The sequence below is a fragment of the Pipistrellus kuhlii genome, unplaced genomic scaffold (genome assembly GCF_014108245.1).
Source record: "Pipistrellus kuhlii isolate mPipKuh1 unplaced genomic scaffold, mPipKuh1.p scaffold_m20_p_3, whole genome shotgun sequence".
Taxonomy (NCBI): domain Eukaryota; kingdom Metazoa; phylum Chordata; class Mammalia; order Chiroptera; family Vespertilionidae; genus Pipistrellus; species Pipistrellus kuhlii.
In genome coordinates this window covers 5,956,435-5,975,633 of record NW_023425529.1, presented here as the reverse complement: position 1 = coordinate 5,975,633, position 19,199 = coordinate 5,956,435, and the positions used below count along the sequence as shown (strand labels likewise).

At 53.3% G+C, this 19,199-nt stretch overlaps 2 protein-coding genes across 3 annotated transcripts in view; one reads left to right on the top strand and one right to left on the bottom strand.

The window, feature by feature from the left end:
• The window catches only part of SYN3 (synapsin III), a 372,118-nt gene that overhangs the window by 181,851 nt on the left and 171,068 nt on the right, over nt 1–19,199 (bottom strand). The gene's annotated exons all lie outside the window — the stretch shown is intronic.
• Nucleotides 15,962–19,199, top strand: part of TIMP3 (TIMP metallopeptidase inhibitor 3) — a 47,202-nt gene continuing 43,964 nt past the window's right edge. Inside the window, exon 1 of the mRNA XM_036457426.2 lies at nt 15,962–16,410. Within this exon, the coding sequence (XP_036313319.1) occupies nt 16,290–16,410 (121 nt within the window). The 5' untranslated portion in view covers nt 15,962–16,289. The remainder of the gene's footprint in view (nt 16,411–19,199) is intronic.

Sequence of the window (19,199 nt, the reverse complement as noted above, 5' to 3'; positions counted from 1 at the left end):
CTAGGAGGAAAATGCATTTCCCCACCAGGTCCTGGCTGCTCATGACATATTAGAGAGGACAATTGACAGGCAGCATTTCAGGCAGGAAGTTTTATGGCCGGAAGCAGATAACTGGGCTTTCCCCCGGATCTTAGAAGCATTAACTTTTTAATGTTCACGCCATCTGAGGGAGAGACAAGGCCTTTCTCATTTCCAATATGCTAGACTAGCAGCAAAGGGCACCTGTGATGTGGGACCACCTTTTCCAGCCGGCTGCTTCCACCAAGGCCCCACGTCAGGACACCACCCAGGAGACCTCCCCCTGGGGTTATGCTGAGGGGAGCACAGTCCCCTGGGTGTGCACTGAATTATAGTCCCACCCAAGAAAGCACATGAAAAGCACACAAAAGTGGATGCCACTATTTTAAAGAGCATCTTGAACACACCTATTTTGTCTTAAGCTTTTAAAAATAATTTTTATTGATTTCAGAGAGGAAGGGAGGGGCAGATAGAAACATCACTGGTGAGAGAGAATCACTGATCACCTGCACACCCCCCACCGGGGAATGGAGCCCACTAACCTGGACGTGTGCCCTGACCGGGAACTGAACCATGACCTCCTGGTTTATAGGTCGATGCTCAACCACTGAGCCATGCCAGCAGGACTGCTTACCTATTTCTTAAAAAGAAATTAAACTCCAGACTTTCACTAACAAGAATAAAAACGTATTTGTAACACTCCCTTCCAAGTAAGTGGATTACACCAGTGTACTGGGTGTGGGAGTACTACTTGCTTCCTTCATTAATTCACTCCATAGATATTTGTTGAGCACCTATTGTGTGCCAGGCCTGTGTGATGCACTGGGGTTACACTGATGGCCCAAGACAGACACAAACCCTGCCTCCATAAGGTAGTTAGGGAGGCTGATGGTAATCAAATAATCATCCCAATAAATGCAAAATGTGATGTGTGCCACCAAGAACTAACACACGGTGCTGGCCTCTAACAGTGAATTCTGCTCTAGTCGGGAGTCAGAGAAGGCTGCCCCGAGAGACGACAGTGGGGGAGAGCTGTGAATGTAAGGCACTGAATTACCAGTAACTCCTCATTAAGTCTCTTCCATGAGCCAGATCCTCATATAATCCTCACTGCGACTCTCTGAAGCGGGCATTGTTATTCCCATTTCACAGGAGAGCAAATTCTGGCACAGACGAGAGTAATGTCCTTCCCAAGGACACACAGCTGCTAGTGGCAGGGCTGGGAATAAATACAGGTCGGGTGTGACGCTCAGGCCATGTCCCCCACCCCTACCCTCTGCCCCCTGCCCCCAAGACTCACTGCCTTCCCAGGAAGTGTGTTAATAGAAAAAAATATAATTATTATACACGCTGTACATGCCTGGAAGGTTACAACTGTGATGTCATCTATATCAACTCCTAAATCCTCAGTGCCAACGAGGAGACAGATTGGGCAAATACTGCTCCATCCTGCCCCTGGAGAACCAGGGCAGAAAAGCCAGACATGGCAGAGGGAGCCGGGACAAAGAGCTCCCTCTCATGGTGAGGCTGAGTAAGCTTCTCTGTTCTGCCTCCAGCAAAGCCAAGGCCAAGGCCAATGCCAGCTCCTGTCCTTGCTCTGTACACACAGTCTGTCTCTGCCAGGCAGATGGGAGGACAGAGGCTGCATCTGCCATTGGCTGCTGTGTCTCAGCACCCAGAAAGGGGCCAGAGCTGAGGAAAGTGCTCAATAAATAAGGTGAACAAAAGACAGAACCTATCATCTTTCTGGTAAGGATTGACCTTTCAGAGGAGGAAAAGAGATCCAAGGAATTCAGACCACTTCCGAGGAGAAACAATCCAGCCTTCCAACCAAACAGACTCCTAATGGCCTATTGTGCACGTTCGATGTCCCAAGCAGATGACAAGCTCGACATGGAGTTTCTCACTTAATTCTCACATCAGCCTCGTGAGGCAGGCGCTCCTGGTGCCCTCGATTCATAGATGCGCAGGCTGGGGCTCAGAGAAGTGAAATATTCTGCATAAAAGCCCACAGTTTGTGAGAGATAGAGTTTGAATACCAACCCCAAGGGCTGAACTACAGGAGCCGATGGTGGCCTTGCGACTAGGAAATACACACTGAAATATTTAGGGCTGCAGAAGCACCATGTCTGCGGCTCACTCTTAAATAGGAGTGGGAGGGAAGAAGAGAGGGAGGGGAAAAGAGAGCAAGAGTAAAGGAGAAAAATAAAAGAAATGTGGTAATATATTAACACTAGAGGCCCAGTGCACAAATTTGTGCACCAATGGGGTCCCTCGGCCTGGCCTGCAGGATTGGGCCTAAACTGGCTCTCTGACATCTCTTGAGAGATCCCAGATTGCGAGAGAACAGGCCTGGCCTAGGGACCCCAGCAGTACATGATCAGACCATGACTGCTGAACCTGTTGGGATGTAGGAGGTTGGGAGCGGGGGAGGGATGCAGGAAGTTGGCCAGCCAGGGAGGGACTGTGAGTGGGATCCAGGGTGTGTCTGGCCCGTCTTGCTCAGTTCTGATCAGCCAGACCCCAGCAGCAAGCTAACCTGCCGGTTGGAGCATCTGCCCCCTGGTGATCAGTGCATGTCATAGCAAATGGTCAACTGCTGTCTATCCCCTGGTGGTCAGTGCACGCTATAGAGAGTGGTTGAGTGGCCTTAGCATATTATTAGCATACCTTGTTTCCCCAAAAATAAGACAGTGTCTTATATTAATTTTTTCTCCCAAAGTTGTGCTAGGTCTTATTTTCAGGGGATGTCTTATCTTTCCAAGCGCTAGGTCTTATTTTCGGAGGATGTCTTATTTTCGGGGAAACATGGTATTATACTTTGATTGGTTGAACAGACTACTGGAAGACCAGACACTTAGCATATTGGGCTTTTATTATATAGGATTTGGGGGACTTGGGTGGAAGGTATCTGGTAATTCTGTGAACTATTCTGCCAACTCTTCTATAGGTTGGAATTACATATAATAAGAGATGTTTGAGAAAGCTGATGGTGGGAAGCAGATACCGTCATGTCCTGATGAGGAAGGACATGTGCCGCTTGGCAAGGATGAAGCCTGAGGAGGGGTGCAGCTGGGGCTGACTGGGGCCAGGAGGCCAGGATCAGCAGCCAGGTTTATCAGGGAGGGGACATGTGGACACTGACAGGTTCAGCAGTCATGGTTCTCACTTAACCAAGTCTGCCCCACACTCCAAGAGCTTTGAAAGTGATATTTTAAATACAGATGCTTCTTTCTTTCTTTTTTTTTAAATGCTCCTCAAGGACATTTTTTCATTGATTTTTTGAGAGAGTAGAAGGGATGGGGAGAGATAGAGAAAGAAACATCGATGTAGAGAGACACATCAATTGGCTGCCTCCCACAAGTGCCCTCGACCAGGGCTGGGGATGGTGCCTGCAACTGAGGTACCTGCCTACGATCAGAATTGAATCCTGGACCCTTCAGTCTGTAGGCTCTATCCACCAAGCCATAGGGCTCCAGCTGCTTATTTCTGAAGTTACCCACAGGTGGGCACAAACACGGTCAAGGAGAACATTATTCTTCACCTCTCCCCTCCTGTGCCCCTGCCAACACCCTCCACCTCTCCCACATGTGGTTTCCACTCTAAGGATCCATGTAACATATCAGCCGCTCCATCTCAGGGCAGGAAAGGGACACTGCCATGCAGCTGTCCCCCAGGGGAGTGGAAGCAGACAACCTCTGTAACCTAAAACAACAGGAACAGCAACCCAGAAGGGGGATTAATGCATCCAGGTTCACACAGGGGGCTGACCTTGGACCAGAATACCAGTGTCCTGGGTTCCCACCAGGTGCTCACAGTCTTACTTCTTGGTACCACCAAAGGGCTCACAGCGAGCCCTGTGTTCTGGTTCCTTCTCTGAAATACTACCCTCTCCCCGCTATTTTCCAGGAGAAACAATGCAGCCTCCAGCCACAGACTCCTAAGGCCTTAGGGGGCACTCACGCTGTCCCGAGCAGACAGCCAGCTCGGGGAAGAGGGTGTCTATGCCTACCAGTTCCAAAACACGGGCTTCGGGGTCAGACCAACCTCAGTGTCGTCCTCCTCATGGGATGGGCTTGGGCCGGTGGGTGACGCTTCCCGAGCTGCAGTTTTCTCAGCTAGAAGATGATGCCAACGGTCCCGATCGTTGGGTTGTTGTGAAGATTCATGATCGTGGCAAGTATTTGTGAATTACTGACCTAGGCGCTGAGAACACAACCGCTAACAAGGTGGATGAGGGCCCTGACCTCAAGGAGCTTCCATTCGAGTTGGAAAAGGCAACGAATACAAGATTAAAAAGTGAATGGGATTTTCTTCAGATAGTGCTAAGTACTGAAGAAAAAAATATCTGAAAAGGGGCTGATGGGAGGCCTGAGTGACCAGCGATGGTTGTGCTACTTTGGCTAGAGCAGAGGTCTCTGAGAAGGTGACACCTGAGCTGGACTCTGAGTAATGAGAAGGGGTTGGCCATGGCAGGACCTGGGGAATGGCTGGGGGAGGAGGCGGGGCGACTCTGGAGCAGGGGTGAGCGTGACCTGATGAAAGAATGAAGAAGAGGCAGCCTGGTGGGAACACGGTGAGTTCCAGGGAGTGTGAAGGGCAGTGGCCGTGGCAGTGGTGGCTAGGTCACACTAGGCGCCGAAGGGTGAGGCATCGAGGAGTTATTTTAAATGCACCAGGAATCCGAGAGAGTTTTCTGAGCAGGAGAGTGCTACGATCTGATTCCCCCTCTTGAAATCAGAGAATAAATATAATAGCGTTAGTGCAGGGCCTGGCACCGGGTAGGTATTTGATGAAAGATAGCTTTCTCATTGTTTATCATTCCTAAGCATCACCACTGATCATTATAGACTTCCAGCCGGTGGGTGGCCCAGACCTAGCTTCCTCCAGAGGCATGCACCTGCGTGCACCTGATTGATAGTGAGGGTCTGGAGTGGGGAGGGTGATACCTTTGACTTCCTCCCTCTGCACCACCACCCTCCAACCTGCACCCCAAGGCAGATGCCAGCTGCACCTGCCAGCCCGAGGGGCAGTCGGGGTAGGATCCTGGGTCCCTCTCCAGCCAACCCCAGCTCGGGGCCTCCTAGCTGCCTTCATTTTACTGTAAAAATGCAAAGCATTCCAGCCATTTTAATTACTGGGCGTTGCATAGGCCAGCAATCAGCTCATACAAAGGAACAACAGATAAAAAAATGATTTTTCAACATGCCTTCAAGCCTCTCCCTCCCCTTTCTCTAACATCAGCCTCCAAACACGGGCGGGCTCACAGGCCAGGTACGTGCAGTCCCTCTTGGAGCCTGCTGAGGTGACTCTGGGATCTTTTTTCTTTCTCTAAATACTTGAGGCAGAGGCAGTGCCAACTGCCTTGGGGCGGTTTGGAAATTACGGGTCCTCTTCCTGCTTGACATGCAGGGGCCGGCACCGGGCTCCGTGTTGTACACTTTGAGAACTTCATTATGAGCAGCTCAGCGTGCGGGGTGTCTGTCTGGGCTCCAATTGGGGGCATTTTAGTGCCTGAAATGCCAAAATGGCCACATTATAAGGTCCTCCCAAGTCAGGAACCCCAGGCTCAGAGTCCCAGGAATGCTTACATGTGGGGAAGGATGTCTTGAAAGTTTGTAATGTGATTAGAGAAGCCTCCAGTTTCTGAATTCTGGTTTTTTGGTAGCTTCTGAATGCTTTCTTCATGAACAGTCTAATCTAAAAGAACAGTTTTTAAAATATATATCTATTTTTATTGATTTCAGAGAGGAAAGGAGGGGAGAGAGGAGAAAGAGAGAGAGAAAGGTATCAATGATGAGAGAGAATCATTGATTGGCTGCCTCCTGCATTCCCCACACTGGGATTGAGCCTTCATGAGCCCTGACTGGGAATCAAACTGTGACCTCCTTATTCATAGGTCGATGCTGAACCACTGAGCAACGCCAGCCAGCCAATCTAACAGTGTTTATTTTTTATTTTTAAAAATATATTTCTTTATTGATTTCAGAGAGAAAGGGAGCAGGAGAGAGACATAAAACCATCAATGATGAGAATCATTGATGGGCTGCCTCGTGCACGCCCCCTACTGGAGATCAAGCCCGCAGTCCAGGCATGTACCCTGACCGGAATCGAACCTGGGACCCTTCAGTCCCAATGCTGATGGTCTATCCACTGAGCCAAGCCAGTTAGTGCCTAACAGTGTTTTGAGGATCCACTGTGTATCAGGCATTGTGCTAAGTGCTCAGAAGAGAAAACTCAACTAGACTTTGTCAATTAGTGCACTTTCTAAAGAGGGGAGATGACATGGAGACTGACAATCCCGGCACAAGTGTGCTGAATATAGAGGCAGAGGTATCTGAGGGAGGCACCCCGCTTGGATGGAAGGGAAGGCTACTTGTGAGGGATGGTGCCTAATGATGACATTGACATGCCCATTTGTTGATGGTGGACTCTATGCCAGGCTTTCGGCTAAATCCTTTCCATGCATCATCATGTTTATTTCTCACAACTCTGTGAGGTTGGCACTAATGCTGTTCCTATTTTGCAGATGAGAAAACTGAGATCCAGACCCAGAAAGGTTTCTCACCCAAGATCACATAGCTAGGAAACGGATACTGGTACATATTTAACTAGCTCTCCAGGACAAAAATCCCTAATCGATAGCATCTGCTAATGGCTGTAGTGCAAGCATGTCAAACCTAAAGGCTGACATGGGGCAAATAAACGAGGCATGAGGTCCACAGGCTGCGAGTTTGACATGCTTGCTGTAGTTGTAAATATTCTGATCATAGCTGATTTAAAGTTCCAAAAGTGATGTCACTGAATACAGATTTGGGGAAAATGCGCAGCAGCACACCATTATGCAATATTTCCACCATATAGCTACAATAGCTGGCCACAAAGAGGCAGGCTAACAGGGTGGTGAGGAGCCTGGGTGCTTGAGCCAGACGGCTCTGGTTTCAAATCCCAGCACTGCAGCATCCTGGCCATGCACTCTGGAGCAAACCACATAATCTCTCTTTGTCTTTATTTCCATATCTGAAGAAAAAAAGGGGTGGTGGGGTAATCCTATCTAACAGCTTTTGCTATAAGGATTAGTCTCAATTAAGATAGGCAAACCACTTAGAAGGATGCCCAGCATCAGTAGACACTCTGTAAGAATGAGCTATTTCTATCAAGTTTTTATTTATTTCCCTCTCTCCGTTCTCTGATTATCATTTATATGGTCAAAGGGGATGTGCTTCCCTTTAATGAACACAGATCATATGTTATGTGAGGGGAGAGGCCTGTCTCATTCATCTCTATACCTGTAGGGCCGCACCTCAGTGAGAATTTACTCTGTGCCAGGCGCTATGCCAAGGGCCTTATTCACCATCTCTTGTTTGATCTTCACAAAGATCTTAGGGGTCGGAATCTCTACTCCACTTTACCATTATATTTTTTGTGTGTTTTTTTTTTGGGGGGGGGGGTGAATTCTCACCTGAGTATATTTTTCCATTGATTTTTAGAGAGAGTGGAAAGGAAAAGGAGAGACACAGTGAGAGAAACAGACCTGAGAGAGACACATTGATTGGTTGCCTCCTGCACATGCCCGGACTGGTACTGAGGATCAAGCCTGCAACCAAGGTACATGCCCTTGACCAGAATTGAACCCGGGACCCTTCAGTCCACAGGGCAACACTCTATCCACTGAGCCAAACCAGCCATTTTACCATTAGACGCTGAGGCTCTGAAGGTTAAGACACTCTGTCAAGGTCACAGTAAAAAAGGATCAAAACCCAGATTTATTGACATCACAGGCCTTGGTCCCTAACCTTCTTGTCAGTCTGCCTTCCAGAATATTCCAGCTTTTAAAAACTATAAAATCCATCCCCCTCCCCCACAGTTTTACATGTGAAGAAAGGGGGCTCATTGATTTGCTCAAGGTCGCCCAACTATTGTGTGTGGCAGAACTATGACAAACACCCAGCATATCGCCTCAGTCTCCTGTCTGACATTTCAGGAGGAAATGAAGCCACATTCAATAGCTGTTAAAATGTACTGATCAGTATTCTGCCGGCTTGCCTCTGGTTTCGGGCCCTTTCTGTGTCATACAAATGCAGTTTTCCTGTAGCATCCATCCAAATGCCCAGGAGGGAAGGGCGCGCCCACACCCCAGACACGGGCTGCCATGCCATCTCTCCTGCCTCCTCCACTGCGCACCAGGCCCGGAGCAGGAGGTGCGGCCCACCTGCCGCTGGTGAAGCTCCCTGGGTGTCCCTCTGCTTGGCTGCGTCACACAATGGCCAAGAGCTCCCGGCACTCAGGGGAACCCAAAAGACTAGGAGGAAGTCACCAGCACTTCCAATGCTCCACAGAGCCTATGGGTAGTGAGCTTGCGGACACCAGTAAGAGAGTTTGGGAAGAGACCTGTGAATCTGAATCCCAACTGGGCCACTTCCTCGCTTGTAAGCAACTGGACGTGAAATTTAACGTCTTTGAGCCTCAGTTTTATATTTTCTCTCTCTCTCTCTCTCTCTCTCTCTCTCTCTCTCTCTCTCTCTCTCTCTCTCTCTCTCTTTCTCTCTCTTTCTCTCCCCTCTTTTAGCTTTTGACACCCTTCATCCCTCCCACTAATCTGTTTTCTGCATCTATGAGCATGTTTTTTTATTTTGTTTTTTTAAAAGCTCCCACATATAAGAACATATGTTATCTGTCTTTCTCTGTCTCATTTACCTCACTGAGGGCAGTGGTCAGCAAACTGCAGCTTGTGAGCCACATGTGGCTCTTTGGCCCCTTGAGTGTGGCTCTTCCATAAAATACCACAGCCTGGGCAAGTCTGTTTGGAAGAAGTGGCGTTAGAAGAAGTTAAAGTTTTAAAAATTTGGCTCTCCAAAGAAATTTCATTCGTACTGGTGATCTTTGGCTCTGTTGACTAATGAGTTTGCCGACCACTGACTTAGGGTAATTAACCTTGATGTCCATCCAGGTTGTTGAAAATGGCAAGGTGTTGCCGAAACCGGTTTGACTTAGTGGTAGAGCGTCGGTCTGTGGACTGAAAAGTCCCAGGTTCAATTCCAGTCAAGGGCATATACCTTGGTTGTGGGCACATCCCCAGTGGGGGGTGTGCAGGAGGCGGCTGGTCTATGTTACTCTCTCATCGATGTTTCTAGCTCTCTATCTCTCTCCCTTTCTCTCTGTAAAAAATCAATAAAATATTTTTTTTTTTTTAAAAAGAAAGAAAATGGCAAGGTGTCATTCTTTTTAATATTTCAGTGTGTCTATATGTACCACAATTTCTTTCATCCATCCATTGGTGGACACTTAGGCTACTTCCATATCTTGGCTATGGTCCATATCTTGGCTACTGAACACAGGGACGCATATATCTTTTCCGGTTGATGTTTTTGCCTTGCTATTCTTGACTGTAAAATGGGCATTAGATAGTATCTATTATTTTGGGTTAGGAGCATGGGAGGAAATGCTGTATTGAACGTGACTATAGAGAGTGTTACTCAAGGAATGTGAGTTCCCCTTCCTTCTTCTTGTCTTAGAAGTCTTTTCCAGCTTATCATCCCAAGGCCACGGAATTTCCCAGGGAAGAGAAATGACTCTAACTGAATCCTGAAAGATAAAAGAATCCTAAATCCTGACGGATGACATGGAGGGGGTGGGGAATATCTTGTTAACGGGTGCATTCCGGGAAAAGAGTGAGGGTGAACAAAGCCTCAGACAGGAAGCCGGAGGCTGGAACAGAAAGGGCTGGGAGGTGGGAATTAGGGCGCAGGGTTGCAGAGGTAAACAAGGAAAGCCCTGCTGCGGCATAACCTCAGGGGCGACCATCACTCGGTGTCCTACCTGGATATCCCCCTTGGGGGGCCCCCGGGCAGGGCCAGATCACAGAGCGCCCTGTACGCCTTTATTTGGTGTGTGAGACTTTGTTCAGTGAGCACATGAATCACTGGGAGCCAAGGACAGCGTGGTTTCAGATTTATATTTGAAACACTTTTCAGGAGCAGCGGTGCAAATTGAAGCTGACAGAGAAAGACTCTGGGCAGGGCGGCCAATTATGGGACGACTGAAATCGTCAGGAAAGAATCTGCGGGGGCCTGATCCAAGCCAGACACGTCGGGAATGGAGAGAAGGGGACGGTGAGATGTGTGGCCTGAGAATGGAGGGGGCCTGGTGACCGACGGTGGCATTGGTGGGGATAGGTAACGCTGCAGAGGAAAGACGGGGAGAGACCATGAGTTCTGGAGCCTTTGGAGGCTGAGACAGCCATGGGCCATCCGGGTATAACTGTCCAGGGGGAAGCTGGAGAGAAACGGGAGCTCAGTGGATACGGCTGCTGGTAGTGCCCGTTCCGGCACCTGTGGCACGGCGGTGGGTAGAACCAGGGGAGCGGGTGGAGGCTAGAAGGAAGAGAAGGAAGCCAAGGACAGAAAATTGGGAAACACCTACATCTTAGAGACAGCAAGGGCCCGAAGACTCTGCCAGAAGACCGAGAAGGTACCGTTGGAGAGGTAGACTGCTGCCAAGTTCAAGGAAGGAAGTGTTCGGTGGCGTCCAATGCTCCCCGCAATCCAGGACAAGTCCGTCCCAGTGCCAGCAGGTTCCATGGAAAAGAGTTCAGAGGCCTTGGCAGACACAGGGCCTCCAACCCCATCTGCCAGAAAGCTGCCCAGCCCTCCATCCCATTCCTTCCCAAGCCACTGGCCCACCCGGCTCAGACACCCCCACTCGTGTGCAAAACGGCACTCAACCTTGACAGAAGCCGCAGAGGAGAAGCACATGGACTCCACGGGCATACAGGAGACATCGAGACAGGGCTGGGAAGACGTCCTCCCTCCACTCCATACTAGTCTTTGCAGAAATGATCGACCGAACATACGGGCATTAACACGTATTTAAAAATCAAGAGATGAATTAGGAGCCATTGCCCACCCACCACCCCAGAAAGCACGGGCACAGCGTGTCTGTGCGGGCACACGTGTTTTCTGGCTTCACATTCTGGGAGCAGCCGGGTGAGAGAAATGTGGGAACCCCAGGGCTCAAGAGAAGCAACCGGAGACTCTCTTACGGAGGGGTCTTTGCTCCCTGGCAGGGCAGGGGCAGAGCTGGGCAAGAGGCCATTTTACCGCCACGAGATTGGTTCCAGATGGAAGCAAGGAAAGGTGTGGACTCCCTGCTGGAGCCAGACACAGCCAGAACCTGCAGTGCCTACCGTCCCGGGTTCCCAATTCCCCTGTACAGGTCCAGCCAGAGCCAGGGTGAGGGGTGGACCGGGCTGTCTGTGGCTTGGGAAAGCCTGTCTTGAATGTAATGACTTTCAGATGGACCATGGGCTTGGGTGAAGGCACTGTGGTGAGGGTCTGGGAGGAGAGGGAAAAGCAGGGAGAAAAGAGGGATTTCCCTGAGGCAACCGAAAAAAGTCATATGTCCTGTGGGCGCCTTCTCCGGGCATCCTTTCCAGGGGCCGGCTCGGGAGGAGTGGGACCGAACCTGGCCTCCGCCGCTGGGTTCCTGGAGCCCGGATCCCCCCAGCCCCGTGATTCATGTCTTCTCTCTTCCCAAGGGCACGTCTCCCCCTGAGTTGATGGGAGGCCAGCTCGATGGGGGAGAAGCTGGGCAGCTGCGTACTCAGACGGGATGCTGACTGAGAGCTTTGTGGCTGTGGCAGACAGGAGGGGCTCACTTCGCCCATTCAGAGGCACCAGCACCCGCTGGCTGGGGTGTGACTATGCCGCTTCAGTAAGACTGGCTGGGATTGCAGGCTGGGGGACCAGTGTTCTCTGGCTTACAGCGCCCCCTAGCACTGGCCAGAGGGATAGGTCTGTGTGCTCCACCTGCCCACCTGAATACTGGGAAGAAAGGGCTGGTGGGGCCCATCCAGGGGGATATCCAGGAAGGACACTCACTCCACCAGTTCTTAAGGCCCTTGTTACCAACACTCATTTCCCGTCTTCAGAGGACTTACAGTCCCGGAAGAGAAGCAGCAAGAAGCACAGGGCGCTGTGGGGATATGCAGGAGGGAGACGGTGAAGACTGGGGAGGGAAATCAGGAAAGGCTTCCCGGAGGTGGTGACACTGACACTGTCATCTGAACACAGCATAGGAGTTCAATCACTGTTGGGAAGACCGAGTGGGGACAATAAAAGGCATACTTTCTCATCGCTGAGTGCTTGTGTCCAAGAGGCAGGCAGACAGGAAAACAAGTCGTGATAAGGGGCTCTCTCAGGAGCAAGACCTCGGTCTCTCCCATGCGTTTGCACCACGGTCTCCGTGTTCAGTCTCAGGCTCGGAGGAGAGATCAGAGCGAGAACTCAATCGTGGTTGACTGAGTGATTGACAGCTGTGCTTCAGTCCTGGGCACCTCACCCCTGTTCAAGTGGCATGATCCGTCTGCCCTTCAGTAATTCTCACCTTGTCCTTGAGAACTTCCCATGAAATCTTAGTCCTTTCTAGCGGGGGGAGGAGGGGAGTGTGTGGGGCTTGGAGACCACTGAGTTACATCTTTCATCCAATAAAATGGAAATTGAGGCCCAGAGAGGGGAGGTGACTTGTACACACACACACACACACACACACACACACACACAGCTGTTCTTCTGCACCAACTTTTGGAACAGACCTCAGATCTTTTTTTTTTTTTTTTTTTTTTTTTTAATACAAGCACCTTTCATCCCCCTAGGAAGGTTTTATGCCTTTGCAGGAGTATGCTTGGAATGTTTTCAAAAGGCTTTAGATAATTATTTGGAAAGGAAAAACACGAAGCGCATAAGAGATAAAGCGCTGAGGAGTCCAGGGCCGTGTTTGCTCCAATGAGTTCACGGGGCCCCGCGGAGCAGCGGGGAGGATTATCATCACAGACCACTATTTGGACAGTCGGGGCAGGGGAAATGCTTCACATTGGCCCCTGTGCAAACACTCTGGGAGGAACTCATCTGCAGATCTGAAAGGCAGGGCCCATGGCGAGTGGCTGGCTTTCCATGGCCAAGGTGCACGCCTCAGGCCGTGGGCTGCGGCCGGTCCCATGTGCGTGGGTGTGGGCCAGCGCTGGGGAGGCTGAGGCAGCTGCCGCCCTGTCCGGCGGCATTGCGGAAATCCCTTCACCTGTCTGGACCTTCTTTTTCCCGCTGATAAGAAGAGGATAGGACTCCTGAAAAATCACGTTCCCAGAGATTCCAGTGTTCTGTAACTTTGATAGGCAGGGGGTGGGTGGTCATGGGATCTCCTTTCCTAGGGAAGTTCCAGGAAGGGAAATACCCAGTCAGCCAGATACATGTGGAGACTTCTTCAGGTCCCCCCGAGGTGGATCCATGTATCATTGCTCTTCGCTGTCAAGAGCAAGTGGGAGAGCCAGGGTCTTCACCCTTCCCATGGGCCCATCTACCTTAGCAAGCGGACTTGGGGAAGCGATGCTTGCCAATCAGGTCCCTGGTACTGTGGCCTCTGGCTGGCTGGCTGGCTGTGCGGTCTGCTTGCGGGAGAGGAGGCTCCCCCACACAAAGACCCCTGGAGCTTGCTCTCCTTTTCCTTAAGACGAGGCCTGAGCCGACCTTACACGGGCAGGTGGGCGGAGGGGAGTCCCCTCGGGTTAGACATGAGGGAGAACTTTCCAACCAAAAGGGAGGACGAACTCCAAAGACGCCGCATGGACTAGTTTAAGATAGGGAGCAAGAGGAACTAACCCAAACCCCATCTCATCACCGTTCCGCTGGAAACATCTGATGACCCGAGCGCTTCCAAAACTGAGGAGCTGCCGTGGCCAAATGCCTCGGATGCTTTTAAGGAGGAGCCTGCCTCTCAGAGTTCGGCGAAAGTTATCTGCCTCACACTCCTGTTCTAGGCAAGGCTCCCCTCGGAGAAAACACTGGCATTTAGGACAAAGCCGTTAACATGAAAAGAAGAAAGAGAAGCGTCTTATCATATAAGATGCTTATCCAAAGTGGATTTGGTCTGGAAAGGCTTCTAAAACCTTCCGCGTGACTGGCGCAGAGCAGGAATCAGAGCAACTCAATCCCACCGAGCATGCCCTCGTTCAACCTCCAGACTCAGTGGGCTGCTGGCCACCCCCGCCCCCAAGGCTTCTGGGGCCCTACTCTGTGCTCCGAGGCCTGGAAAGCAGGATGGCTAAACAGCTCAGGCTTTGTAGTATTGCTAGGGTGGTGGGGAAACAGTACAACCGGACCCCATGAAACAGGGAGCCGGGTGCTGGAGCTGACACCCAGAGAGGGAGGGCTGGGGATGGGTCAGATCCAGAGCTGAGGTGGGAAGGGTCTTACACATCGGGAGGGGGAGACGACAGGAAAACGTGGACACTAGATGCCTTTCCTTGGAGCTAAGAATTTTAAGGGGTACAAAGGAACTTTAAAAATGTACTTGAGACCATTTCCAACAAAATGTCCTGCATCCCCCTCCTCCCCCTCACTTCTCTGAACGGTAAATGGGGGAGTTTCTGGGAAAGAGGTTGAGTTGCATTTCCGAGCAGTATTTTCAGTCCTTGCTTTGTTCTAGACTTTTCGTTATTTCTATAGCCAAGACATTGGAGTCTTGTTCTACACGGGATGAGCGGGCAGAGAAAGGGAGAGGGAAGAGATAGCAGGTGCCGGCTGCAGAAGGGCCCAGCCCACTGGGAACTGAGGGCTGCTCTGGGCACAGAGAGAGAGAAACCTCTCTCCCAAGGCGGACCCGTGGGGATGCAGCTCCTGGCTGGTTGCCAAGTCGTGGCACCTTTCCGTGCCAGTCTCCTCATCTGGAAAGTGTCCTTCCAACTTTATTTCCTTCCCCAGGACTGTGAGGTGGAAGGAGGTGAGGTAGGGAAAGCGTAAGGCCGCATGGAGATGCTCCTTAATGACAAGGGGACTGCCAGCAATTACCCATGATCACTTGCAGTCTAGGCTCCTAAGAGTCCTCCAGGCCTTGGTTTCACCCGTTTTCACCTCCCCGCCCCCAATTTCCTGCCAGAGGGTGGAGACCTGTCTGCCCCCAGTGGGGCGACCTTTCCTCCCGCCCTTTCTAGGGGCCTTGGCACTTGCCAGTCCTCCCTCCCTGGTGCTCCCTCCTCCCAGATGCTCCCAGGGAAAAGCCTTCTTCGTGTTCACATCTCAGCTGGGGTGTCACCTCCTCAGAGACGTCCTACCCCCCCAGAAAGCAGTGCCCTATGCAGCCATTTCTAGCCCAAGGACTCTGTGGTGTGGCCTTCACAGAGCTGCCCCCACAGATGGCACCCTAGGCGTGTGTCCATGGGTTTCCTGACATGTTCCCTGCACGGTCCCCGGGAGGGAGGTGAGAACTTTGCTTTGCTGAACCCAACCTCCAGCACAGTGTTTGTCGAATGACTTCGCAATGTACACTCCGGGTGAGTGGGGAGAAGGCCTGCTATTATAACCGCCATCTCCAAAAGACAGGAAAGCTGGGGGCAGCGGGTTGGGGGAGTGGGGGGTGGCTGGGGAGAGAGTAGGCCACCTGTCAGGTTTTCCCCTCTGACTCTGCTTTTCCCAGAGAAGGTGGGAAGGTAAACTTTTCCCCAGCCTTTCCTCCAGGTGCAGTCAGGGTCCCCAGGGCCAGGCCACCCCTGACCTGCGGAGGGAACGTGGGTACTGGGGGATTGGGGGGAGGGGGGGAGCAGTTGATTCTGGTTGAGCCGGGAGGTGCCTGGAGGGGGAGTGTGCGCGTGGCAGAGATGCGGGCGGGAGGGGGCACGCGGGCTGCTGCTCCCAGGGCTACCACCTATCCCGCCAGCCAGCGCGGGTCCGGGTCCGAGGCGCTTCCCAGGCCCTCCACTCCCGCGCCCAAAGCCGCATTATTCCCTATAAGGACCTGAACGGGCCCGGGGGAGGCCCCGCCCCGCCGCCCCGCGCCCTCGGCCCCGCCCCCTTTTCGGAGGGCCGATGAGGTAATGCGGCTCCGCGATTGGCCGGAGGGGCGGGACCCCAGGAGGGGGCGCCGGGGGCATCGGCGTATATTACCCGGCCGCCGAGCAGCAGCGGCACAGAGCGGGCAGCGAGCGGCTCTCCGACCACTTTCTCCTCCTCCTCCTCCTGCTGCTGTTGCTGCTCCAGATCCTGCTCCGGCTCCTGCGCCCCGACCCGCAGCGACCGACCGCCGGCCCCGCAGAGTCTGCGCCCACGCCCAGGCCGCCCCGCCGCCCCCGGTCCGTCCCCGCGGGCACTCAGAGGGCAGCGCGCCTAGGACCAAGTTGCCCGGTCCGTCCGGTGGGTGCCACCGGCTCCGGCTGCAGCAGCCCCACCGCCCCGCCGGCGCTCACGGCAACTTCGGAGAGGCGAGCAGTGGCCCCCGCAGCAGCGATGACCCCCTGGCTCGGGCTGGTCGTGCTCCTGGGCACCTGGAGCCTGGGCTACTGGGGCGCCGAGGCGTGCACATGCTCGCCCACCCACCCCCAGGAGGCCTTCTGCAACTCGGACATAGGTAAGCTGCCCCCGTCTCCGCGGGAGCCCCCCAGGGCCCCTCCTGTCTGCGCTGCAGCCCAGAGCGGGATGCTGCCCGCTGCTGCTCTGCTCGGGGTGCCATGGCGAACTCCCCTCTTTTTGCCCCTGCCCGGGCTTGGGGCGAGGGCACTGAGAAACCCCACAGGGGCTGAAGGAATCCGCTGCAGCCTTTGCTCTCCTTGTAGAAGCTGAGGTCCCTGTGGGTCCTGTTGACATCTGTTAACCCCCCCCCCCCTACTTCCAGAGGGCGGGAGGAAGCGCTGGGGGTGAGGGAAAGGGACCCTAAAACTTGGGATTCCAGATAAATTGCTGGGATGTTGAATCACTAAAAGAAAAAAAAAAAAGTTGCCAGCCATGTGCCCAGAAAGTGGCAGGAGAAACTTGAAGTTTCGGAGTTTGCATCCCCTAAGAAGTTCATGCTTTTCCATGAGACCCACACCGACCTTGAGTTTCTGGGCAAGTGCTAATGGAGCTCCTGGGACTGCCAGCGGCGGGGTGGGAGGACTGGGGGGCGGGGGGTGGAGGAGAAGAGAGCGGAGGGGCTGGCTGTCCCCCAGGAGCTGTGCCGGAGAGTGTTGATGGCCGGCGGGAGGCGGCGTGTGTGAGGGATCACAGAGCTGTGAGAAGTCACAGGAAGGCTGTTTTTTCCCCTCCCTCGAATGTGTGTGAGGAGGGGGAGATGGAGCCATGGAAAACAGACGTGTCCCCCAAAGAACAAAGATGCCACAGGTCACACATGACAAGCCGGGCTTGTGTCTTTGGTTAGAGCTGCTCAGTATGAAGTAGCAGGAAAGGCCCTGGGAGAGCTGGTCTCTGGCGTGCAGGACACGGGCTTGGATGGCGAGAGGTGGAGGAGCAGCTGGAAAATATCTCTCCTCTCCTTTCTCGCTCATAAAGCATGTCCAGAGGCCCCTGCTGTGTGCACGCGCACGCGTGCGCGCGTGTTTGTATGTGTATGTATGCGAGCGTGTGTGAGTGCGTGTGTGTGTGTGTGTATATGTGTGTGTGAGAGTGTGTGTGTGTGTGTATGTGAGTGAGTGTGTGTGCGTGTGTGTGTGAGAGTGTGTGTGTGTGTGTGAGAGAGAGTGTGTGTGTGGGTGTGTGTGTGTGAGAGTGTGTGTGTGCACACGCCGGCCGAGCTGCTGGGGTGGGACACAGTCTCGCCGCTCGGCTGAGTGGATTCCGAGGTGAAGAATGGAGTATGTGTGTTTTAAGTACAGTCATAAAGGGGAAGGAAATTTTCCACTGGGTCCTGGGTGAGGGCCTCCACAAGTGTGCTGCAGGGGAGGCGGGGAGGAGGCAGGAGCCGGGCAGGGGAGGCAGTTGAGGGTGGGAGGGGCGCTGCTGGCCCGTCTAGGGGAACCAGGGAGGTGGCTGTGGGGACCAGGTCGGTCCAGTTAGCAGGCCTGCTGGGGAGGGGGAAGAGGGGAAAGGAGTGTGTGTAGTTTGGGGTCATGCTTATGAGAGGTTTCCTGGGGCCAAGTGGCACGCCCTCCCCTCTCCAGGGGGCCCGGCTGGCCTCTGGGTTTGTGGGTGTGCCTGGGAGGGTTCTGCTGAGCTGCCTGAGGCCTGAGAGGGTTCCTCCCTTCTCCTGGGACTGACCCCACCCAAATTCCACCTGGCCCGGCTCCTCCCCACCTGAGAGGTGCTGGGAGCTGCAGCCGCTGGTTTCTGGTCTTGCTCAGAGGAGTGCACACAGGGGTCTGGCATCTGACAGGTGGAGTGTGCCCTTGGCTCTGGCGTGTGCCCTTGGACTTGAAGGTGTATGGGGAAGGGGGGAACCTCATGCCCCCTCCCCGTTCTTACCCTGGGCTTTTGGGTTCCCACCCTGCAAGCGGACCAGGGAGCAGTGGACACAGAGGCACAGAAACCCCGCTTGCAATTGGGGGCACTGCCTCGCTGTTCGCCACGGAGGCTGGGCTGATGCTGAAAGTTTCTTGCAATTTCTCTGGGTTCACCCGGGAAAGATTCCCTCTCCCCGCAACCAACTCCGGAGGAAAGCTAAGTTCCCGGGAGGTGCCCAAAGACCAGAACACGGTGACAGCAAAACGAAAAAAGAAACAATAAAAAAAAATCTTTGATACGCTGGCCGCGGGCCACCGCTGTGCCGCCTGGGTTTGGAGCACTGCGCTGGTGGCAGCGATGAGATAATGCTTTTAAAAATGGGAGGTGTGCATGTGGGCTGCTCCCTGACCTCCCCTGCCTGGCAGCGCGGGCGGCCAGTAGGGGGCTCCCTGTTTTCCTAGTCACAGCTTCCCTCCTTCCCAACCCCGGCTGAAGACTGTTCTCTCCCAGAAGGAAATACACAGCAGTGCCCCGTTCCCCTTGACCCCTGTGGACCCACCGATCGATGCTGTAACTCATTAAAGTGTTCAAGCCAGCCCACCAGCTTCCTCTTCCAGAACCTTCCTGGCTTTTTTTCTTCTTCTTTGTGGCCTGGTGCCCTGTGGCTGGGTGAGGGGCATGGCATAGGCCTGGCTCCACCCTCTCTAAGGAACCCCCTCCACCTCCACCACCCCAGCCTTCCCTCCCCTCTCTCCGCATCCACAGGTGCCTCTTCTGGCCTTTCTCCCCGAAAGCCCTGGGGATTGGCACCGTCTTCTGGGTGAGGAAGAGTTCAAAGGTGTTTCTATGGCAACTCCAGGCCCTGCACCCCAGTGAAGTGGTGAGGAGCAGAGTAAACTACACGCTGGCTTCTAAGCCGCTCTGTGGGGGGAAGGAAGGACTTGGCAGCAGCCAAGGCCGTGGTCCCCTCCCCACCAGTCATGC